General features: G+C 39.6%; 2 protein-coding genes across 9 annotated transcripts in view; one reads left to right on the top strand and one right to left on the bottom strand.

The window, feature by feature from the left end:
* Positions 1 to 25100, top strand: part of LOC123344587 (ERI1 exoribonuclease 2-like) — a 39309-nt gene that overhangs the window by 4948 nt on the left and 9261 nt on the right. For 4 of the 6 annotated variants that reach the window (XM_044980964.1, XM_044980967.1, XM_044980965.1 and 1 more), the window contains exons 8-9: positions 546 to 634; positions 843 to 2472. In XM_044980964.1, coding sequence (XP_044836899.1) covers positions 546 to 634; positions 843 to 2204 — 1451 coding nt within the window. In that variant the 3' untranslated portion in view covers positions 2205 to 2472. Of the gene's footprint in view, positions 1 to 545; positions 635 to 842; positions 2473 to 25100 lie in introns of those variants that run through there. The other 2 variants (XM_044980970.1, XM_044980969.1) reach the window with 1 other exon arrangement.
* On the bottom strand, positions 3844 to 24399 carry ACSM3 (acyl-CoA synthetase medium chain family member 3). 3 transcript variants are annotated; one of them, XM_044980971.1, is made up of 14 exons: positions 24240 to 24365; positions 20562 to 20837; positions 17027 to 17237; positions 15467 to 15674; positions 14083 to 14226; positions 13052 to 13208; positions 12145 to 12224; positions 10576 to 10699; positions 9962 to 10042; positions 8336 to 8437; positions 6931 to 7058; positions 6694 to 6793; positions 6002 to 6121; positions 3844 to 3990 (listed from the first exon to the last, which is right to left on the bottom strand). In XM_044980971.1, the coding sequence occupies exons 2-14, from the start codon at positions 20781 to 20783 to the stop codon at positions 3904 to 3906; spliced, it is 1764 nt and encodes a 587-aa protein (XP_044836906.1). In that variant the 5' UTR covers positions 20784 to 20837; positions 24240 to 24365; the 3' UTR covers positions 3844 to 3903. The 3 variants fall into 3 exon arrangements, 2 of the variants coding, with proteins under 2 accessions (XP_044836906.1, XP_044836907.1); XR_006572585.1 differs by lacking the exons at positions 3844 to 3990; positions 6931 to 7058 and having other exon boundaries at positions 6004 to 6121; positions 24240 to 24399; XM_044980972.1 differs by lacking the exons at positions 15467 to 15674; positions 20562 to 20837; positions 24240 to 24365 and having other exon boundaries at positions 17027 to 17076.

Genomic DNA, 25100 nt, shown 5'->3' with positions numbered 1-25100 from the left:
CAGCAATTATAACCCTAATTATTTCCATGTTATGTAATGTTCTGCATTACAAAAAAATCTGAATAAGAGGGACTGGATGATTCAGGACACTGGGTTTTTCATTTCTAAGATCTGATTCTGCAAGTTCTCCAGGCACAGAACTCTCAGTGAAGTCAATCGCAGTGCTTTGTGTAGAGGACTTTATAAGATTGGGCTCTAAGTTACTTGTGCAAAAAAGAACCAAAAGTTGGTGCCATCTGGTAGCAGTTAATACACATCACAAAAACTATTAGCATTGTTTGATCATGATAAATGGCTCAGTAGAGAGATCCCCAAAGATTTGAATAATCATGGAAGTTTCCACCCACACAGATTGTAACTCTCATAGTGTCATGTAGAGGAGCTTGAACTGCCATCCTGTGAATGAATGTTTTTCAATGTTGTCTGTATCCCTTTTAACAAGCACTACATTCTCGTAACTCTCCCCTAAGTTAGGCTACTTTTCATTACTGTTGCCAGTAGTACATTAAAATAACGAAGAGTTTATGATAACATGTCTTCTGAAGGGTTGGATGATTCTCGGAATACTGCCCGTCTTGCTTGGAGGATGATCTGTGATGGATGTGTGATGAAAATTACTAGATCTTTGGATAAGGTTAGTGACTTCTTCATATCTTCCTTTCTTCTTGCCTCAAGTCCCAGAGCACAGACAAAAGGTGAGTTCACTGAAAAAACAAACACTTTAAACTTGAATTTGAGTTAAAGCATCCTTCGCAGACTCTCTCATTTGTCTCATACATTGATTTCTAAAACCTGTTGACATCCAATTTTCAAAATCTTGGATTTGCTTATGGAATCCCTAGGTACAGCCAAAGAAGAATTCAGTGTCCAGGTCTTTGAATGTGAACCCCACTGAAGAGAATCCACTGGGAAGTGATGATGGTGCTGAAACTTCAGATAAAGATAGAATTTGCAACAGCAGCTGTCCAGCTGAGAATGAACACAATAAACTTGATAAAATGGATATAAACTCCAGTGTAAAGGGAAAAGACCAGCAAGAGTCCAGTTCTACAAGTTCCTCTGCAAATGTCCATGTTGGGTCTAGAATCTGCACAAAGATTGATGGATGTGGTCAAACCGAAAGCTCCTTATCTCCACATATTGGCAGACTTCCTGTTCCCTTTGGACAACTACAGGCTTCTCATTGTAATTTACTGCCAGGCATCCAGAATGGATTAAATAATGGACATCTTATTTCTACTTCCAAGTATAGCTCTTCAGTACTTGGTTCAGGGCTAGTGCTTGTCTCCACTACTATTTCCTCTGTTAATATCTCTAATGTAGATATAAGTACCAGTTCTGATTGTTTATCTATGTTGACTGATTGGGAAGATGTAGCTTTAATACCAGAATCACAGCATGAAGAAAATACAGACTCTATGAAGCTTAAAGATGACCCAAATGCAAAGACTTCATCAGTCTTTGGAGAAGGGATGGTTTTGAAAGAACCAGCTATGAAGAATTCAGACTTTGAATGTTTGGCGCAACATAATGAACGTTTGGAGGCTTCTAAGTCTATTGTGTACAGAAGTCCTAATACTACTATCTATGATGTAGGAATAGCCCAAAAGCAGGCCTTAAATTGTTCTGCTTTTAAGTTACCGTCTGCGAAGGTAAATGCTACTTTATCAAGTACAGTTTCAACTGCAAATCATTCCACCCCTTTCTCTCAGACTCCTAAGAGGAAACCGTCTAGTCCAAAAAGTTTACCTCCATCAAAAAAACAGCCATTCACTGTACATGAAGATGAAGCTGCATCTTCTGATCAGCCCCTATCTTTGAGAAATTCAAGTTCATACAAAGTGCCTACTGTTCTCTTAAACTCCACAGTCAGCCTGAACCAATCTTTAAAAGCTGTGAAAAGTGACAAACTGACTCCACCCTTATGTAACTGTGGTCGAAGGGCTAAAAGACTAAATGTGTCCAGTGCTGGTCCAAATCATGGCAAAGTGTTCTACAGTTGTCCTGTTGGAAAACATGAAGGAAAGAAGAGAGGCTGTGGATATTTCAAGTGGGAGCATGTACTTCTAAAGGAAAAATCCACTAATGCTATTTCTACTCTTTCCCCCACTGCAGCTGGTTTAACATCTCCTGGAATAAACTCAGATTCTTCAGGAAATTCTCACAGGAAATATCCGGGTCTCAGACCTTCTATGAGAACTTGAATGTTAGTTAATTTTTGTCCCAATCTTAACATATGCTAAGTGTTCACTGATACTACAAAAAAAAATTAAGCAAATGATGCCACAGATTCCACTTATGAGGATTGGGCATAAGTGACATTGCTGGGCTTACTTCAAATCAAAATGGAACTCATGAAGCATAAGTGGAGACAGACATTAATAACTTGAGAAAATTTGAAGAGGTTAGCATGACTAACATAAAAGTATAAGCAGCTAGTATCTCAAGTTTTAATATTTTTATTCTCTTATCAGGTATTTTAGATTTTTTTACCGGCCCAATCCTTAAATATCAGTGTTAGTGATACAAATTTTGTTTGCGACTACGTTTTTCTAAAAATACATCTGTATGTAACTAACTCTTTACAATGTATGCATATATCTTTAACCCTTTCTGTCTAAGAAATTATACTTGAAGCAGTAATGATGGTTTTAAAATTATTTTATATAGTCTTCATTACTGAAATGAAATAAAGATAAACGTAAATTCCTGTGACATTTTGAGTAAATAAACTTAAAAGTACCATAGCAAAAATGTTAACCCTTCAGTTGATGTAACATTTATTTTTCTATCAGTCTATCTCTATTCTCACACCATGTTCATTACACAGTGTCTGGGACAGTCAAATGTTGTGTCAAGGCGGATATTTAGATACCTGTACTTCATTTAATAACAGAGACTACCTTGTAACTCCACCCACTTTCACAAAATGAATACTTAAATTCCAGGATTTTCATAAGTGAAAACTCAATTTTGGGAAGATTTTCCTATCCTAAAAGGAAATTTTAGGGAAAATATTTTTATATATCAGTTCCAACCACTGCTTACTGTGAACATAAATATGAATGCTGAGAAGCAAAAGCATAGTCATTGACTTGAAAATTTATGCGTAAGCCCTAGATTACCAATTTACCAGGGTTATGGGTACATTAAAAATGTATGATAGAAAGAGAAACGGTTGTAGTGGAAAGGATGAACCAAAAAACATCTGAGAGCTGTGAACCAGGAGTATGCAAACGGTGAGTAGAGATGCTTATTGCATGTGTATTATTTAAAACTAACAGATACGGAAAACTACTTATGCGGGTTAATTTTCTTTGATTTTTTTTTTAATAAATATATTAACACTTAAACTGAGGAAAGCCTTGCACCACACTTGATTGCCCAGAACACAGGAGGAACTGAATGCAGGCAAGTACACTCAAATTTGTTTGCTCCAGGAGCTTGGACATGAACCCTGTTGAATAACTGAGCTGGAGGAGCATCTTGGATATTGAAATGCACAAGAACACACAAACTTTGCTATTAAATTCTTATATCCAGCCACTACCACAGATAGTAATTTTTAAACAGGAGTAGGATTTAGGCCAGACATGCAATCATGGATCCTGGTATCATCCTGTCAGAACTTAACATGTTTAGTGACCTGGCCTGGAAATGTGGACTAGCTTGAATAGCAAGTTTCAGTGTTTAATAAGCACTTTGAGGATCTAACCCTGCATTGCTTGCATAGCCAAAATGTTCACTAAAGTCCATGAAGTTTTAGCTGTGCATACAATGCACGATGATGCTCTAAATTTGTAATATGTATAATAGGTCAAGAGAACAAAAAATTGCACCATATATCAGTAATATATAATATTTTTGGATGAACAAATTATGGAAAATAAACACTAGATAACTCTAAGCTTTTCCCCACTCCTGCTTGCGCAATTCATTTCTTCTGATCTTCCCACTGACTGTCTTTGGCAACTGTTGAACAAACTCCACCTATTGGAAAAGAGAAGAAATTACAACTAATAGAATATATAGTAAGAGGTAGATAATCTGCTCTACGTGTGTACAATATTTGCTCTCTTGTACAGACATGGAAGACATTAAATCAATCCAGTTATGGAAAAGGAAGACATTTTCCATGAGATCTATTGTAAGGAGTTTAAATGGATAAAAGTATCAGCAACAGAAAGTTTAGCAAAGGAAAAACATTCTTTTTGGATAAATAGATTCTTTTTGGATTATTAAAAATCCTTGACTTTATCTTTTAAAAATCTGCTGTAGGCCCATCGCTATGAGAAATAAACTGATGTTCATGATGTACTGAAACTTTAGTGTCAAACTCTTAAAGATTCTGTTCCTTAATTTCTCAATGTCATATTCTTTATGCTGGAAACATTTTGCTAGATGGTTCTCCACCATAGAAAAATGTATAGTTTGCATAGAAAATTTTTTTGAAGAAATTCCAAAACTGGATTAACAATCGGTAGATTTTATAGTTATAAAACATCAACCAGTTATATTTCAGTGCATCTTGAAATAATTAGTTTATGCATCTTTCTGACACTGTTACTATAAATGTTCCTTGTTTAGTAATTTGCTCTTTGAGGGGCAACTCTTATTCTGGCTCAGTACAGGGAATAACTAAACTTTGTGTTGGGAAGCTCTTTGGGACAGGATCTCTTTCTAGCCACTGCAAGTCACTGAGTGTCAGTGTGGGCCATTGTATAGCTGCTTTTCAGCCTCAGGTTTCAGTAACCTCTGCAGCTTCTCTGCATCTGTGGTTGGGGAGTCTGTATTATGACAGATCACTTGATGCCACCATCCAGGAGTCTTGGCAAATCTTTGTGGGCTTTCAGTGTTCTGCCCCTTCCATGCAACAGAAATGCTAAAGGATGAGCCTTATGCACACTGCAGGAAAAGTAAGATTCGAGCACAGGGTTTCTCTGCACTATTTCCATATCATAGAATCAAATTTAGCATTGCTATAAATTCTTTAATATAAAGTGGAGACACGTAGAGCTATGAAATTCAAACAAACATATTTGCTGTTCACTTGCTATTAAATGTAGCAGAGAGGGCAAAGAGCAAGGATTTCTATTTCAAACATCCATTGGCCCTTACAGTAGAGCAAAAATGAAATCTTGTGAGTCTGGAGAAGACAAAAGGATAATTTGAAGAGAACCTATTTAAGATAGAAATGCATTCTGAGGCAACATTGAAACCACAGCTCCCAAGTAAGTGTATATTTTTTCAGGGTTGTGTGTCCTACTGCTCTCAATTCCCTTCATCTCCTATCCATTTTTCTGGGTTTCTGTACTATCCTCATCACTCTGGTATATGAACATCTTCAAAGAGTACATCATATGTTTGCAAAAAATAAACATTGAAAATGTGAGATGTTAGAATAATTATATTTATTCACCTGTCCTCTGTTAGATTCTTATGATTAATCATGGCAGAATTTTATTTGTATTTTTTATAATTTTGACGTAATATCAATGCTTAGTTTTAAGCATTTTTTCAATATTTATCAATTTCAGTTTTCACAGGGCACAAGAGTATTGGTTTTAAGCTTTTTCTTTTTACATTTTTCACAGCTGTGGGAACTAATGGGGGATTGGACAATATTTAGTGACAGTAGATGTTGAGATTCAAAAAGTTAAAGCTTTATAACTTAAGAACAAACTGTCAACATCACATGTCAAAATATACAAAATAAATATGCTTAAATCAAACTCGTTCTCAAGCAGCATTTTTCTTTCTTTGCCGGTCTTTAAATTTAGATTATTTTCATTGGAAAATATTTTGGTTTTGGTTTGGTTTATGTGTACGGTAAAATCAGTGTTTACTGACATTTACCGACAAATCTAAACCTCTCAAGCCTGCTTATGAGTTGTATGGAGGAGGGTGGTATAATAAAGCTTTTGTACATGAAAGTTCTCTTATGCCACTTGTTGACTAAATGTAATGTAATTATCTAAAATACTTATGGTTAATCACTTACTTTTCTAGGATACTTGTATGGAGCAGTGACCTTTTTAACGTGGTCCTGTAGCTCTTCAATCAGTTTTTCTGGATCATGTGAAACATAATCAGATGCCAAAACAACAAAGGCTTTCACGACCTTAAAAGATTAAATGCTGATGAAACAAAATGCACATAATACAGTACAAGGTCTTAATGTTTAACAAAATTCACTTGCTGGCCCATTACAAAGTAACTAATTTACAGTGCAGGTACAAAAAACTTCACCAAGGTGAATGCCCCATTACCAATTTGAGTCCAGCAGCTGCTTATGTGTGTAATATGCAGAAAGTGGAGTAAATTGCAGCCATCCTTATCTTTTAATTTGCAATGTCAACCTATAGGGACAACAAGTCCCAGTATGAAAAATTATATAAGCAGTATGGATGCTCAAATGAAGATATGGCATGTTGGAATGTGGGGCCTCTGTGGGCTGCACCTCTATATTCATTGTAGCGAAGATTGCAGTTACTTTGCAATGCAGCGATGGCCCCACTTCAGCCACCCCTATGTCTAGATGACCATTAAGAATTTGCTGAGGGCTTTGATGTGAATGGAATGTTTCAACAACCGTTTGGAGTAGCCAGCTGCCTCAGGATTCTGTTTAAGGCTTTTTTAAAATACATATTTCTATAAAAAATCCAAGCACATAAGATATCTTAAGTCCTTTACCTCTCCTCTGATGGGGTCTGGGCTGCTGACAACAGCTGATTCTACTACTGCTGGGTGCTCTATCAGTGCACTTTCTACTTCAAATGGTCCAATACGATATCTTTAAATGAAGAAAAGTCTTTTATTGTTATATACATCTATTAGTTGGTGAAGTGTGCATATAAAACAACGGTGTGTTGGCATCATCTGCATTTTTTGAGTCCTAACATTGTAATGAATGCACACATAAATTGTTACCCAGCAGAATTGATGACATCATCATCTCTTCCAACAAACCAGAAGTATCCATCTTCATCTACAATCCCCCTGTCCCCAGTGATATAGAAATTCCCTTGTAATGTTGAGTCAGTTCTCTCTGGATCATCCTAGTAAACATTAAATTGTATTTGACAAACATTAACCTTTCTGCAAATAAAAGATTATACTCTAATGTATGCAAGAAACTGATCTCATTTTATTCCAGCATTTAATTTATATTACAACATAATTTAGCATGCAAAAATTCAGCCTTGCTGAGTAGTCCATATCATAGTGATGCATAATAAAATACCAGCAGATATGAACAACATGAATGGAAAACATTTTTTCAAACATTGTTCATATTCATAATTGTGGATTGAATACAAAGCCCATAATGTATGAAATAAACACAGCAAAACTCAACAGATGTGGAGTTAATATAGTTGTTGTGGGTTATGTCTTTGACTAGGTTTTAGACTTGTTTTTAATCATAATGAACTACCCAAAATATGTATCTTGGCCCATCGTATTAGGAACCTTTGAGGATTATGGGCTGAGATGTCTATGTTATGTAGTATTAAGTTTATTTGGGGGAAGATTTCCCAGCTCTTATTTTCCTTTTTGTCTCTGCTGTTCCCTTTCCCTCCACCCCCTAGTTGTCAAAAAAAAAAAAAAAAGATGTGTTTGGGTTGACCAATCCTAGCTAAGAAAGGGGGTGTATGTAGCTCCCTCTAAAGCTAACTAAACTGACTCCTGGATTGGCTAGAGGGGGTAATTTAAACATTGATGTTTCCTGTCCCTCCCTCATTGCACTGTTGGGATGGCATGGTCACAGTTGGTTTTAATAAAAGAAAAGACTTATTAGCTTTAATTTAGTCTGCAATAGTAGTAAAGAGGAAGTACATGTGCATTGCTTCTTATCTAGTATTACTTTCCTTTCAACCATATAATGAATCATATTCACTTTTTCTAGAGTGTGGGCTCTGTTAGTGTGACAGCCTTCACTTTTGCAGCACCTGCCATCTGTAACAGCCTTTCTGTAGCTTTTCACTTTAGTGAAAATCTGGTCTGAAAACAAATCTCCCTTGCCAATTCATCTTAGTTTCCATCTTTTGCTATTATCCATTTAGTTCTGGTATTTAGCTTTGTAAACTTGTGGGGTGTGGTCTGTACTACAGAGACTTTGCAGGCATTTAGATTGTAAACTCCTTCAGGCGGGGATCATCGTTCTGTTATGTGTTAGTACAGCACCGTGCATAATGGGGATGGAATCTCTAGGTGTTACCACAATACAAATAATAATGTTTAGTTTCAGCGGCTGAATAGTAATTGAATTTTATAATTTTTGTGTGTTTATAAGGAATTTAACAAGTGTGCAATTTAAGTTTGTGAAGTTCCTTACTATATATTGAGTGAAAAGACAAAAAGGTCTCGTAGGTTTTGCTTTGATGGCGATATTTCCTTCTTCTCCAGGAGGCAGAATATTGCCGTGTTCATCTATAATCTAAACCCCGACAAAATACAGAGTGGTGTTACCTTGGTGTTTAATTTAAGCCATAATTTTCATTAAACTAATAAAACCTGCATATTTATTTGGAAATACTGAATTTAAAAAGTCAATAATAGAAGTAACTGTAACCATCAAGAGAAGCTTCCCTTCCTAAATGAAACAGAAAAGAATAAATTTTCACCTGAAGATTCCAAAGCACTATACAAACATTAATTAAGCTTAGTAACACCCAACTGAGCAAAAAGATATATAGCAATTGACCGGGTGGGAAAACTGAAGTGCAGAAAGTTGCCCAAAGATTTGCCTGCATTAGCAAGTCCTTTCCAATATCCTCTAACTAACTCTTCCACTGAGACTGGTGTAGGGCAGTGACTCTCAACCTTTCCAGACTACTGTACCCTTTTCAGGAGGCTGATTTGTCTTGTTTACTGAAAAATTCATTACTTTCTCATTTCTATCATATAACTATAAAATAAATCAACTAGAATATAAATATTGTACTTACATTTCAGTGTGTAGTATATAGAGCAGTATAAACAAGTCGTATGTTTGTACTGACCTTGCTAGTGCCTTTATGTAGCCTATTGTAAAACTAGACAAATATCTAGATGAGTTGATGTATCCACTAGAACAGGGGTCCCCAACCCCCGGTCCGCGGCCCGGTACCGGTCCGCGGCCTCTTAGAAACCGGGCCGCGAACCGACCCAGTGCAGCTTCCGCAGGCATGCCTGCGGGAGGTCCAGCTGAGCCGCGGGACGAGCGCTCCCTCCGCAGTCGTGCCTGCGGGAGGTCCGCTGCTCCCTGGGCTCAGCTGGAGCTTCCGCAGGCACGCCTGCGGAAGCTCCACTGGAGCCGGTGGACCTCCCGCAGGCGTGCCTGCGGAAGCTCCAGCTGAGCCCCGGGAGCAGCGGACCTCCCGCAGGCACGACTGCGGAGGGAGCGCTCGTCCCGCGGCTCAGCTGGACCTCCCGCAGGCATGCCTGCGGAGGGTCCGGCAAACGAAACCGGTCCCTGGACCTAAAAAGGTTGGGGACCCCTGCACTAGAAGACCTCTGCGTACCTCCAGGGGTGCATACCCCTAGTTAAGAACCACTAGTGTAGGGATGTAGTAGAATCACTCAGATAACATATATAGAGTTCAATGTATCAATCAATCAATGTATGCAATTTTCTAGAGAGAGTTTCTCAGTCATTGTCATATCATCCTTCCCTATGATGTAACTACTGAATGCAGCCTGGGCTTGTTTTTGTTTTTTGTTTCCCCTATTGATCTTATCTTCCCCTACTTATCTCTACCTGGGACCCAGCAAGAAATTTCACAAACTATCTAATGAAAATTTGTATAATGTAAGAGGAATCTGACTTTCTGGAGAGCTAAACTGAAAATGATTCAGCAGCGGGGGGGAAATCCTCTCTTTGTCTACCCTAAGCTTTCTTGAGCCTCCCTGAGGAGAAATCAGTAACCTTCTTGCTTGGAGAAAAAGGTCCCATAGGACTGATAGATCTGATGCACAATACCTTAACGTCATATGCTGGAGACGGCATTCCCATTGAACCTGGTTTAATTTTCATTCCCTTGAATGTTCCGCAAACCAGCACCTACACCAAAAGGTTTTTAAAAGTAAACTCTGCAATCTCATGTATTCAGTTTTTAATTTATATTTAATATACTCAACTAGTCTGACAAATAAGTTACAGTATATAGCAACTTCTCTGAGAAACAACAATGAATGCTTCATTATAATCATACATTCACTGAGTAAACTTCTAGGGACCAAATTCTGCCCTCAGAATTGTGCTTATAGCTCCAATTGAAGTGAATGTGAGTTGTGAATGTAAATCTTTAACAGGCAGAATTTCACCTGTGATAAAGAGGAATATGCTTCTGCTGTATTAAGTCCCAATCCAAAGCCCACTGAAGTGGGAGTTCTTCCACTGATTTAAAGGGTTTCTGATAAAGGCCTTAGTGTTCTGAGTGACTTATTAAAACTAGATTTTTCCATCATCATTTATTATTACAATTTATTTTTCCCTCTGAAAGATGACATGACTGTATATTATTTTTTCAAAGGTATTTTCTTAGCAGTCTGAATGGAATTTACTTCTGTGTTTTTTAAAGCATTTGACTGTACCGTTTCTGTCTGGCCATAACCTTCATAGATATCCAGCCCGGTTTGCTTTTTCCACTGCTCCATCACTTGCGGGTTCATTGGCTCCCCTGCACTCACACAGTGCTTCAGGCTCTTGAATTTATAGCTTTGCATGAAAGGGAAAAAGGATGATCAGAGTTTTAAAGGGGTTAAAACTGCCACAGTAAGAAAATACATATAAAAGGCAGATTAGATTCTTTGTGTCTCTTTTAGTAGAAATGTGTCAAAAGGAGTTGATTCTGCAGAGGAATTGAGAGTGGGCGGGGGGAGAATAATCAGATCTTAAATGACATGAGTTGCTGAGTTGGCTTATGCCCTGAAGCATGAGGATTTATATCCTTCCAGAACTCTTGTTTGTGTGTGTGTTTTAAATCCTCACTACTGTAGCTGTGGAGCCTCTCATATCCATAGCAATATAAAGTCTTTTTTTTTTCCTTCGCTTGGCCTCAGTGATACCTTGTGGCAATAAGTTCCACAGGCTAATTGTTCACTGCATGAAAAGTAGTTCCTGTTGTTAGTTTTAATGGTCCAGTCCTGCAAGTGACTCCACATGAGCAGACTCCTGTGCCTATGCAGAGCCACACTGACTTCACTGGAGCTGTGTACGCAGACCCCTAAACCCACACACAGCTTTTCTGAAGTCAGTAGGGGTCCATGTTGGTGTAGCACTTGTGTGGAATCACCTACATGATCAGAATCTCAATTTGCTGCCTTCCAGTTTCGTGAAATGGCTTCTTGGTCTTGTATTTCTAGAAAGGGTAACTAGAATTAGCTGATCTACCTTTTTTGTCCATTCACTATTGTATCCCTTTATCATGTCTCCTTCCTACAGAATATACATAAAATATTTATTGAGCCCAGTTCATTTTAATGTAATTGCATGAAGTTAAACTGAAGATAAATTTGGCTCATTGTGAAAGAATGCACATAAAACTGCAAGTTCCATATTTTACAAGATGTTAAAGGTAAAATAGTCTTATTCTAAGCTTTCAGTAGGATCTTAAAACACAGAAGAGTATTGGCATTCAGCCCTAATGATATTATCAAAAGCTTATTCATGCCATAGTAGCATTGTCATAATCACCAATCCTTGTACATTTCAGTCAAACTGATTTGATACAAAAATACCCTTGTAGTTATTGTATTCCAGGAACACCAGTAATGGGGAAAAATATTTTGATTGCCCTACCAAAGTGGTCTTTCTGTAAACTCGGACTATAAAACAAAGCTTAAGATCTGATTATAAAAGTATATTTCCAATACTAAAACTCAAAGTACTGTCAGTGCTGCTAAACTGCTTTTCAAAGTCTTACTCCATTTCACTGTAATTTGCTAAATTTGTGGGATTTATATTATCCCCGTGTATCATATTATGGAACTCTGACTTTATTTCTAATACGTAAAATTCAAGACATTGAGAAATACACAGCCAAATTTCTGTTGTACCATTGTAAACCTTGAGTAACTTAACCAAACTAAAAGCAGAATTTGGCTACTGGTTTGGTAAAATACGATGATCTAATATGATAAAATATTTTGATCATTGTTTACCTGGTCAGATTATGCTGCACAAGCATTCGATAAGCAGTTGGAGCAGAACAGAAGGTTGTGATGGGAAATCTGGACAGAGTCTAAAGAATTTAAATTAAAAACCGTCTAAATGTTGCAACCAAAAATAACAATGTTTCCCACAGTTATTTTACTCCCAAGGAAACCTAAATGTAAGATATTTATGTATTTATGAATGTAATGGCTCCAACCAATTTATGAAACACATGAACATTATGTTGACTAGCCTTGAAAATACAGCTAGTGTTGAAGTCATAAGTATTTTTTCATCTTTAAATAGCTTTTATAGTTAGCGTCACATTCCAAGCGTCTTGTCACAGAAGGGTTTGCATTCTCAAAGCATTTCCTTACAGTTAAAGCTCTTATTACTCAGAAAACAATTGGAAACAAAAGTATCATCCGTAAAACATTCCCCAAATATTCTGACACTAGCTAGTGTTTTCCAGCAATCAGATTAACAAAAGGATATGCAATGTTAAGGATGCTACCTTGTAAGTGTAGCTTCAGTAAGGAAACCATAGTAGTAGGGATGTGGAATATCCCATGTAAAGTGAATGATGCGTGGCTGTTTCTCATAGCATCCAAAGTTGTATGTGCAGGATATTATAAAATATAATACCAATGCCAATTTATAAGGTTAAAAAACTCAGTCTTGTATCATCTCCCTCTTCAGTGTTGAAATATTGCAGTTCCTGACTGAAATGCTATACAAGATGCTCATGTAGCCACTACTATTGTTCACTGTGTAATAATAAACGTGCAGAGGATCCTAAAGTGAAGAGCTGCAGCATGTTATCTGCTGTGCAGTGGGAGAGGTGAACATCTGGGCTAGAGCAGCAAGGGAGGCAAACCAGGCTGTTAGGAAAATGCCATTGTTCTTGTAACTTACATCTAGGACAGTGGTTGGGTCAAAACGTGGCATGCTATGTACAAACACACATGCCCCCTGAATCCAGGGTGCAAAAACGCTACTCCAAGCTGACTTTGCCCAGCCTGTGTCTGATGCATTCCAGAGTATGTCGGAGGAGGTTAAATCCAGCCAGTACCTGGTAAAGAAAAATCTGTGAACAATTTTTTTAAACAGAATGAATATAAAAATGATGACAGCAAAAATATTACTGGGACAAACAGTCACTATCTTGTCTTGAGATTAGCGAACAGCTGAAACCCCAAACAAGAGTAAGCCACCAAACATGGCCACTGTGTCATTATTATAGATTAGCTTTGCATTTTATCATTAAAATATTGTACCAGTACAAAGGCTTATGATGTCTCAAAACAGAGCATCTTGAATTCATATTTGTGAATTTGGAGGCGATTTTGTTTAGTTTGCTTTTTAGGGGGTAAGAGTTTCTCATTTTACTTTACTTTTATTTGGTGTTCTCTTATCTATGATTACTTGCCAGTCATAGTGGAATGTACTATAGTATCAATGTTATTTTCCCAAGATAAAATATCCCATTTGCAAATCTGAGCTTTCATAAAGTTATCTTGTTTTTGTGGGAGGGGTTCAGTGCATTTCTCATATGCTGTGATAAACCCATGCCTTTATAAACCTTATAAAACCTCTTTATAAAGGTCCTTACAGATGCTTTATAAATCATCTGATCTTCTTTGAATATCCAGTAGGAGAGGTTGGTTCCCTTCTTAATAGAGAGTGTTGGATTTTTTTTTTTAGGATAAGAAAAGCAACTACATACCAGTGCTCTGATTCACGGTAACCATAACTGGCTAGTGGAATTACTCAAATTAATTCTTGTCTCCTGGAAAAATAATCTTGTCATGAATTAAATGGAACTTTGATATTTTCTAAGCTATTGAAACAGAGGGATATTAGTGAAGTGCTATGCTTCCTTCACTTCTGCCATGTGACCATTTTGAAGAAATACCCATGTGGTTTAAAGCAGTTATGAGCCATACCTTCCATTTACAGTCAGTCCAATGCCATAACTACTGTGGGAATGTTCAGTCATTTTTGGAGACCCTGTTGTTCCACTGGTAAAAAAGATGGTCATTGGATCTTGATTCCTTGTGGTCACACAACTGTGATCAGCATTAGCGTTTCTTTAAAAAATACAAGATGGTGAATAAAGTAAGTAAAAAAAATATAACTTATGGATCCCAGATGATGATCAAATAAAAAAAACTCTTGCAGAGTTACAAGAGACGGTGCTTATCTGCACTGAAGGAAGTAGCTTTTTCCCAGGTTTATCTTGAGAGAAGTGTGACTACATATCACGGATAATATGCAGAACTTGGCTGCATATTAACAGGTCAGAGGGCATGAGATCTGGCTTAAAAAAAAAACAATCTGCAAACTTTACATTTCAATTTTCCACTTTTTTCTTTCTCTCACCATCTGCAGTTAAAATTCTACATTAAAAGAAAATCTTGGGATAGTAATCAACTACAAGGGGTGTCTACATTTGGAATTAGGGGTGTGATTCCCAGCTCTGTGAATTAAAAATAGAATTTTAGGCTAGCTGCCCTGAGTATGTGTCTAAGGTTTCTGATGAGCACTTATTTAGGATAGGTAGCCCATCTCACTGCTTGTCCCTCAGTGGCTGCGTTCTATTTTTAGCACTCTAGCTTGACGAAAGCTAGCGCGATTATGTGTCCTCAAGCTGGGGATCACACACCCAGTAGTGAGTCTGGCCATATGCCAAGGAAATAAGTGGGAGAGTACCTTGGCTCCAGCCACCCACAACACCAGTAAGCACAGCTGAGCTGGGGCAGTGAGCTATACCAGGGAAAGCGTTAGCCTAATTATGAAGAACTGAGTGTGAACCTTTGATCAGTATGTTCACACCTTTGTGAACTGGGACCGCGGAATCAATGTTATTATCTGACCACAGCATTTCCCAAGCCTTTAATAACCGAGCCCCACCCTTTTAGGAAAATAAAACCAATCGTGCCCCCATTTTAGCCCCACTATGTTAGCAGGGCAGCATGGGGAAAACTAGCATTGCCAATGTTCTTTGTCAACAACCCCCAGCTAGTCCCTTGCATCCTCCATGGGGGGGGTGCTCCACCCCTGGGGAAATGCTGCCTGAACATGTATTTTGTGGTTAAATACTAGTTCGTACACATTAAATACAAACAAAACGGGCACTGGCCTGTTTCTGGTTCCTAACAGTCAATAGAATTACATGCTCATTGGTATTTTTTCCAATGTTCATTTCTCCCCCTTCTAAAGAGATGAAAATGTTTCACCATATTCGACATTAACACTTATTATTAACAAACCAGCCACCCGGCTTTTCTTTCATGTTACTGCAGCACTTTGACAGTGGCAGCTACTCACCTAAATAGGTCTTTAAAGTTCAGCCATCCTTCCCTCTGGTCCTCTGACACAATTAGCTTGAATTTCAAAGACTGGCATTCGGACACAATGCAATCTACAGCTGGTGCCAAAACATCATCAGTGATAATACACTTTGCCTTTGATGTTTGTACTCTATGGAGAATATCTTTTGCTGTCAACTGTGTTGTCCCAGGAATAAGGATAGTTCCTAAAGGAGGAGCCAGCTTTAAAATTTAATAATAGGATTGTACAAATCTATTTACTAAATTCTTCCCACCTCACTCTTACTAATAGATCCACTGGCTTCAGAAGTTATGTTTGTGAATAAATGAATAGGTTTTGGGTCTGTGTTTGTACATATATTGCTTTTTCACAGACTGAATTATAAATTAAGATCAATATAAATTAGCAAGTACTATCACACAAAATGTCTTTAGCGTAGTGGGATAAGAGAAACTAGTAAGAGAAAGATTTCTCTCATATGGAAGTGATATACTTGTAAGAATGATGGGTTGAATATTTATTAATAAGAGTCGATGGGTTAATGTCTCTTAGGAGTTTGATAGCTTCACCTTCCTCCTTCAAACAGTCTCTTGCTTCCATTCCTACTCTTCATCATATATCTCATGTTTTACTATGGGAGCCAATTAGCAACATAAGAAAACTTCAAATCCTATATAAAAGACCCTATTCTACAAGCAGCATGTGTCTATATGTGTATATATATATACAGATTATTAGATATATGATTGGTTGTACTAGAGAGGGAGGATGGACTTGTGGATAACGGTCTGGCCTTGGACTCAGGAGATCCGATGGGCTTGTCTACACTTACTGGGGGATCAACGAGTGGCAATCAATGCATTGGCGGTCGATTTAGTGGGTCTAGTAAAGACGCACTAAATTGACTGCAGACAAAGTTACACTATTCACATAACTCAAATTGTGTAACTTAAATTGAATTTCCCCTGTAGTGTAGACAAGACCTCAGTTCTAGCACAGATTTTCTCTATGACCTTAGGCAAGTCACTTAGGGTCTGATTTTCTGAGCACCCATGCCTCCCACTGATATAATTAAACTCTCTGTGTCCCACTTCCTCATCTGTAAAATATGGATACTACTTCTCTGCCTCACAGAGGTGTTGTGAGGCTAAGTTATTTATGTCCATGAGGCACTGAGATACTTTGGCTTTTATTAAATATTCAGACTTAGAAAAGCCTAAATATCTAACAAATCCCATTGGCAAAAACTTGGCCAGACAAACAAATTTAAATGTGTGCTATTGCTCTTGCAAGCAGATGACGGGTACATTTGCAGTTTGTCATGAGCAGTGGAGAAGGACAGTGATACAGGCACATGGGATAGTAGGTTTTTGTTAATGGGAGAAGTAAAGTGTGGCTGAAAATCCAATAGTACAAATGAAGACACATCTTGATGTTACAAGCATTTTTTAGCAGTACAGCATTGGTGTTTCTCATCATGGATGTGTTTGTAGTTTTGATCTCATTAATTATTGATTATTCATGATTTCATTCATAATTCCTATTATTTTTACTAACCTGTTCGCATACAAGCCACATTTATTAGCCACCATTCTGGTATCCGGGGTAGCATCAGCATAACTCTGTCTCCTTTCTGCAGACCACATACCTCAGAGAGTACATTGGCCACTTTTCTGGAGTGGAATCCAAGCTCCTCAAAGTTCCACCTCACCTCATCGCCTTTATCGTTTACCCACCACAGGGCTAGCCTTGTAGGTCTCTTTCCTTCCTAATGAACGACACGGTATGTTGTAAGTGCTTAGCTTGATATGCATGTAACCGTCCCTCAAGTCCAACTTTCCAAGACAGAGGAATGTTCATTACTTATACACAAAGGCAGAAATCCTCACCCCACTGAAATCTGTAGAGTTTTGCCATTGACTTCAACGGAGCTGGGATTTCACCCCAGATTTAGAATAGTCTATAGATGTCAAGTTCCTTTCCTGAAGCTAACACATTAGATAATGAGAAAATGCTGCACAATGGCTAGGGCAGAAAACTGAGGGTCACTTTGGCTCCGGCCATGCCTATATTTTCCAAAGTGCCCTGTATTTTTGGATGCCTCAAAGTTTGGGGGGTTGTACCCAGATAGATACCTGCAGCCTGGGTTTCAGACGGGTGGAATACCTGCAGTTCATACTGTCTTCAATTGCAGTGGGAGGTGCTCAGCACTTCTTAAAATTAGACCAAAGGTCCAAAAATCTAAACACCCAAAATCAGAAACGCCTTTTGAAAATGCAGATCTAAACCTCTCTGAGTCTGACGCTCCATTTGTCAGCAGAGGTTACTGTGTGTGTTGGGGTGTTGTGTGGATAAATTAACTGATGCTTCTAAGGTGCATTGAAATCCTTGGCTAAAACTTGCTATTGAGGGACCAAGTAAAAAGAACAGGAGTACTTGTGGCACCTTAAAGACTAACAAATTTATTTTAGCATGAGCTTTCGTGAGCTGCAGCTCACTTCTTCGGATGCATAGAATGGAACACACAGGAGATATTTATACATACAGAGAACATGAATAGGTGGAAGTATGCATACCAACAGGAAAAGTCTAATCAATTGAGATGAGCTATCGTCAGCAGGAGGAAAAAAAACTTTTTGAAGTGATAATTAAGATGGCCCATAGAAGGTGTGAGGAGAACTTAACATAGGGAAATAGATTCAATTAGTGTAATGAGGGACCAAGTGTTATTTATGAATAGAGTGTAGGTAATGCGTAGCATGCTAGTTGAGATCTTCACTGGTGTGACAGAGATCTGTACATATTAAGAACAAGTTCCATTTCAAAGCAATATAATGTGTAATCGTCAGGCACTGGTAACAAGGTGAGTAGATTTTTATTTGTGCATTTTAAGGAGAAATCCTGCGCCTCCTTCCTTGGCCACAGACCTTTTCTTCAGATGTTGAGCCTTGAAAATTTTGCTTGCATCCTGTAAAAAGTTGTCTTTTCTGCCCAAGAATGATAACCTCATATTATGCAATAGTGATGATTCACCCCCATTTTTCCGACAGAAAGACTGAGACACAATTTGTGATGTGTCTATGGGTCTAATCCGGCATCTCTTCTACCTATTACTAATATCTGTATTATAGTCATGTCCCCAATCCACACTGAGGTTCTTCTGTGCTAGGTGTTGTACATACACACAGCCCTGGTATACACTACGAGTTTAGGTCGAATTTAGCAACATTAGATCGATTCAACCCTGCACCCATCCACACAATGACATTTTTGTCGACTTAAAGGGCTCTTAAAATCGATTTTGTACTCCTCCCTGATGAGGGGATTAGCGCTGACATCGACATCACCGGGTCGAATTTGCAGTAGTGTGGGTGCAATTTGACGGTATTGGCCTCCTGGAGCTATCCCAGAGTGCTCCATTGTGACCGCTCTGGACAGCACTTTGAATTCAGATACACTAGCCAGGTACACAGGAAAAGCCCCGGAACTTTTGCATTTCATTTCCTGTTTGGCCAGCATGGCGAACTCAGCAGCACAGGTGACCATGCAGTCCCCCTAGAATGTTTCTACGCTCCCCCTATCATCTCCGTCCCTGAGGTTATCGCAGATTAGAAGGTGAAAAAAACGCACTCGCGATGACCTGTTTTCCGAGCTCATGCAGTTCTCCCGCACTGATAGGGCACAGCGTAATGCAGGGAGGCATTCAGTGGCAGAGGCCAGGAAAGAATTGCTGTGTTTGCTTAACGGCAAAAGTATCATGCCTTGCTAGTGATCCTGCCCAAGGCAGGTCACTGTGTCACATGCACTCCACGCTGTGTCAGCCTTGGGCGGGGGCATGACCGCTTTGTGAGCAGGAAGGCCATAGATATAGACATTGCATTAGGTAACTTCTGTAGCTAGAGAAAACATTCCTGCCAGTCTGGGGCTCTGTCTGCCAGCTCTGCTCAGCCCACTGCCTGCCTGGGGTTCCGATCATCCAGGCAGGCAGCGGGCTGAGCGGGTCCAGAGGACGGGACCTGGAAAAAAGGTGCAAAACGATTGTCTGCCGTTGCTTTCATGGAAGGAGGGAGGGAGGGGGCCTGACGACGTGTACCCAAAACCACCCGTGACAAAGTTTTTGCCCCATCAGGCATTGGGAGCTTAACCCAGAAGTCCAATGGGCAGCAGAGACTGCGGGAACTGTGGGATAGCTACCCACAGTGCACCGCTCTGTAAGTCGATGCTAGCTGCAGTAGTGAGGACACACTCCGCCGACTTAATGTGCTTAGTGTGGACATATGCAATAGACTGTATAAAATCAAATTCTAAAAATATCGACATCTATAAAATTGACCTAATTTCGTAGTGTAGACATACCCATAGAGATAATTCCTGACTTGAAGAGTTTACATTCTAAGTAGACAAGAAAGATGAAGGGTAGCAAGTGAAATTTGCAGATGGGAATTGAGGCACAGAGAGGTTAGGGCTTGGTCTACACTACCAACTTATGTTAGTATAAGTGTGTCACTCAGGGGTGTGGATTCCTGAGTGATGCAGTTATACCGACCTATCTCATGGTGTGGACAGCACTATGTTGACAGGAGGTCTTCTCCCGTCAACATAGCTACCGCCTCTCAGGGAGGTGGAGTGCCTATGCTGACAGAAGAAGTAATCCCATCAGTGTAGGTAGCATCTTCACTAAGTGCTACAGCGGTGCAGCTGCCCTGGCGCAGGCCTGTAAGTGTCAACAAGCCCTCTGTGATTTACTCAAACTCACACAGGAAGACAGTGTCAGAGCTCAGATCTTCTGAGTCTCAGGGCAGTGTTGCAGTCACAAGACCCTCTTTCTTCTGTTACTCATGCTCACAGTCTCATTGCACTCAGGGAGGCTATTCAAGTAAGCAAGAGCTATGAGTGGGCCCAAAAGCAGTGGAGCATTTATAACTTGGGGATTCCTGGCTGTTAGTCCTATACTCCAATGGCATTGCCTCTCTGAACTGAGAGGGTTACCAATCTGTAGCCAGAAAATAATATCACTTGCTTCTGCCAACTATGTTTTTCCTCTGATACCCAACCTGAAAATCTTAACAGAAGAAAGTTAAAGGAATGTTACCTTTTCCATTTCAGTCCATTTGTCCAGCACATCGGTTGCAAAATTGAAGTACTCTGGCACTTCTGGTTTGTACTGTTGTTTTAAGGATTCATAGTTTAAAAAATTCTGAGGGGCTAATATCCTGTAGCCTTTTTTAGAGAATCGGAAGGATGTGGTCAAGGGAATCCACAGGAACTTAAAGCTTTGGGTTTTCCGTAAAAACTGCATGACAGCACAAGCCATAATGGGTCCTTTCGGGTTATTCTGTATTCAGGATAGTCTTTGTGGACCAGCTATCTGAAATACACACAGAATAAACAATTGCCATGTGGTTTCAAAATAGAATGAAAATGTCCTTATAGGTCAGCTATAAAATACATCTCTACCTCGATATAACACTGTCCTTGGGAGCCAAAAAATCTTACCGTGTTATAGGTGAAACTGCGTTATATCAAACTTGCTTTGATCCACGGGAGTGCGCAGCCCCGCCCCCCCGGAGCGCTGCTTTACCGCGTTATATCCAAATGCGTGTTATGTCGGGTAGCGTTATATCGAGGTAGTGGTGTAATTGGACATTATAATGCACTCTCTTAATTAAAAAAACCCTGGATTAGCATGTGCTCCTCTCTTTGAACTGTTAAAATATTGTTACAAATGTATGATCTGGTTGTGCTATGAGGGTCTTTTACTGCAACTGTTCTGCTTCACTACAACCAGAAAACAAGTAGGGCTGAAGATCACCTATCACAGGCTCTAGCTGTCCATGATAACTGCCACCCCCTACCGCACTGGTTGTGTTTAAAAAGTGTGTCAGTGTTTAGTGGGAGAAGATTCATAAAGTAGCATTCTGCATTAGTCACCAAAGCAGGGGTTAAATCATTGCCACCTATATAAAACACCTGTAACCCCTCAATGAACCATGTATTCATAGGTATTTCAGAGTCAAGAAGAATATATGGTCATGGCAAAACCCCCAATGCATAGGCAGCGGCACCTCAAGTAAAGATGGCACTTGTAAGAGGTTTTAGCAATAGAGGGACTGTTTCATCTCACACCAGGGTACATGAGTAACTGCACTGTTGGGAAACTCGTGTAAGTGAGCACAAAATCAGGTGGAGTGGGGAAGATTTTGGAATACTATCTTCTTTCCAGGATAAATGTGATCAGTGTTCAGTCCCCAGCCTGTGTCTAGAGGTGGAATGACTCAAAAAGATCAATGCATCCTTGCTATAATGACTGTTCTTTTTAGTACACCTCTACCCTGATATAACGCTGTCCTCGGGAGCCAAAAAATCTTACCGTGTTATAGGTGAAACCGTATTATATCGAACTTGCTTTGATCCACCAGAGCGTGCAGCCCTGCCTCCCCAGGAGTGCTGCTTTACCACGTTATATCCGAATTTGTGTTGTATCGGGTGGCGTTATATCAGGGTAGAGGTGTATTTCACAAGCTGAAGTAGCTATTCATGGAAAGCAGAACTAAGTAACAAATCTATTCTAAACAGGTTCATATACTGCCCTCATCACTGTAGTAGCTAAGTGCACCTTCCAGTATTGCAGTAAGCAATGTTACTAACATCTGTCACTTGTGGTCATTCTTTCTCTCTGCCCCTAGATTGTGCTATGTGTCTATATCAGGGGCAGGCAACCTATGGCATGTGTGCCGAAGGCAGCACGTGAGCTGATTTTCAGTGGCACTCACACTGCCTGGGTCCTGGCCACCGGTCTGGGGCTCTGCATTTTAATTTAATTTTAAACGAAGCTTCTTGAACATTTAAAAAATCTTATTTACTTTACATACAACAATAGTTTAGTTATATATTATAAACTTATAGAAAGAGACCTACTAAAAATGTTAAAATGTATTACTGGCACGCGAAACCTTAAATCAGAGTGAATAAATGAAGACTCGGCACACCACTTCCAAAAGGTTGCCGACCCCTGGTCTATATATTTGAAGCCCTGCACTTGGAATCAAAGTGGTGATAAGAGAAAACTCTGGTTCTGCTTTAGAATTGAAAACCACAATAAAAATGCCTAGCAATAGATTAGGGGATTCAACGTGCACATGAAAACAATTCTACCACCAGGTAGAAGGAAGGAATTAGAATGGGGAGAGGGGACTAGCCACAGAGGATGCACTTTTTAATTCATTTATGTCTGCTGCACAGTCTGGAGATAGTCATGCTCCACCCTTGGGATTGCTACAGCAGTGTCTTGTAAATCCTGGACCCATGGGACACCATCACAGAGAGACTAATAAAGACCAGTATACAGAGACAGAAGGAAAATATCAGCATGAAAAATCTGAAACAACCACGTGTTTAAACCTTGGATACAAAACTGTCTAGGAGTCGTTTATACTCATTGGTGAATTTGCATTTGAGGACCTGATTCTGCATCCCTTGAGCACTGAAACTCTAGTCTCCAGAGCTGTCAATGTGGCACCATTCATGGGTATTAATATTCACATTTAAAAAAACATACTCCAGCTGCTAATATTTCAATTGCAATGTATAATCGAGAGGCACTGGTATTGCTATGCTCTTGCAAATGCATGAACATACTTTACAGCCCAGTCACATTAACCATGGCTTTTGGCTGAGTGTAATCTGAATAAATAATAGACAATGCAAAGCCAGAATGTAAGAGATTGAAAAATAACAGGGAACACATTGTTCTGCAGAGTGCACCAACAGTCTTGTGTGAGTTACCGCCTAGCCAGAACATTACCTGGTACAGCAATATGTTTAGTAACTTTCCTGTATTCTGCAAGGAGAAGCATTGTCCCATTTGCCAGGCACAGCATAATAACATTTGGCCATGCTTCTGATGGACACAACTCCTCAATGAGGCCAGCAGAGATGTCAAGCAATGAGAATTTAAATGTCTCCTTGAAACACATGCAGCAAAATTCATCCTCACAAGAGGGAGAAGTTTTAAAAACTTCCTGATAATCGATCCAAAGTGAAGGACTTGCCAATATCCAAAGAGCAAAACCTAACAATAAATCTGGAAATAAGCTTCTAATTGGATAAATATTTACCCAACGGCTAAACACAGTATGCAATGCCAAGTTTGTTCAATGATGTTTGTACTGAATAAACAGGCACCAACTAAGGAAAAGGAAGCGGTTTGGGACAAAACTGATCTGCGGCGTTCAATCTGAGCTACAAAGAGACAGAGGAGAGAGACACCTATGTAAAAGAGTGGGATAGCCGGAGAAAGAGGACCGACATGAATGAGGCAGAGAAACACAGATGAGAGGAAAACTAATACTGGCACTACACCAAAAATGTCCCTGGCAGCTCCCCAGGGGGTTCAGTCCCCCTTTGCCATCCCCAGAACCAAACCTGATCTGCACCTCTTTCAATCATCCTCATTATAAGAGACACCCGTCATTTCAGACCCAAATGCCCCACTGCCTCACACAGTTGGAGGGGCCTCTCAGAGCTGTCCTAGCTGACCTCCATTAGAAACCTTAACTAGACCATATCAGCCTTTAACTAGACTTAATGTAATAGACCACACTGACTGTGCTAAAGTAATGACTCCCGCAACATCAGACACAGTGTGATACTGTGTTACTGTGCCTAGTGCACCTTGTTTGGGGTCCCTGCTACGCACCATGTCCCTCAGAGACACATGGATAACAGTGCGCTGCTAACACTGAACGTGGCACGAATGCTCCAGACTCACATGAAGGGCTGCCAAATCCTGCACACACAGGAAAGAAGCTGATGTTTTTCTGCACAACTCCGAAGCGCGCTGGAAAGTGCAGGATATCCTGTTCCCTCCCACGCAACAACTCCAGAGGGACTCCGGCTGTGCACTGATAAAGCACGGCTAAGAGCCAAGGGACACCCTCTCTGGTCTGCTTGGAGCACTCACAGCCTCTCGCTTCAGCCCCAGGGAGTACACAGGGTTTGCAAACTCCTCCTGCTGCTGGACGATCAACCCTCAGCCCCCAAGTGGTGAAGAAACACTCATCAGAAATATTTGGATTGTCTGATTCTGTGGTTGCAGGATACATGGAAAGAAAACTGATGTCGCTTTTATACATTTTAGCATTTATGTCATGTGCTTTCTCCACAAGAACTATCAGCTGCCCTGCTTTTTGACCATGCCAGACTGGGGCAACCTGCATCAGGGGAGAATAGATGTTAACTGTCGCACGGAAACCTCCACAGTGTCTAAAAGAAACGGCTCTAGAAAGATTCCTCCAAATAAGGGAGTTGCTCTCTCCCTCACAGTTAGTGAGACATGCAGCAGGTCTGCATAAATGAGATTTTACATGTTTCTTTGAAATATACTCAGAAAAATCCTTCATCTGAGGAGGCATAGAAGTTTTGTCCTAAGGAATCCTCAAATGAAAGATTAAATTGCCACAAAAGATGCATGAAAGTTAATAGAAAATGATGGAGAAACTCTTTTTTGTTTTTTTTGACAACATGGTCAGCAAATGTGCTGAGAACACTTGGATGAGAAGCTTTTATGGTTCAGGAATAAAATTATACTCTCTGTGACAACCTAATCTCTTTTAAATTGTTTCTGTGCATC

Source organism: Mauremys mutica, chromosome 11 (assembly GCF_020497125.1).
Source record: "Mauremys mutica isolate MM-2020 ecotype Southern chromosome 11, ASM2049712v1, whole genome shotgun sequence".
In the NCBI taxonomy this organism is placed as follows: Eukaryota; Metazoa; Chordata; order Testudines; family Geoemydidae; genus Mauremys; species Mauremys mutica.
The sequence above is the reverse complement of the archived record's forward strand: the minus strand, read 5'-3'. Positions and strand labels throughout refer to the sequence as shown.

What these genes read in the sequence shown, in the direction of transcription:
- ACSM3 (XM_044980971.1), bottom strand. Translation starts at nt 20,783, where the DNA reads ATGGCTTGTGCTGTCATGCAGTTTTTACGGAAAACCCAAAGCTTTAAG. An exon ending in CTCCAGCATATGACGTTAAG is followed by an intron (nt 8,438 to 9,961) that starts GTATTGTGCATC and finishes GTCGGGGTTTAG; the next exon opens with ATTATAGATGAACACGGCAA. An exon ending in GTCTTTTCACTCAATATATA is followed by an intron (nt 7,059 to 8,335) that starts GTAAGGAACTTC and finishes AATGTTTACTAG; the next exon opens with GATGATCCAGAGAGAACTGA.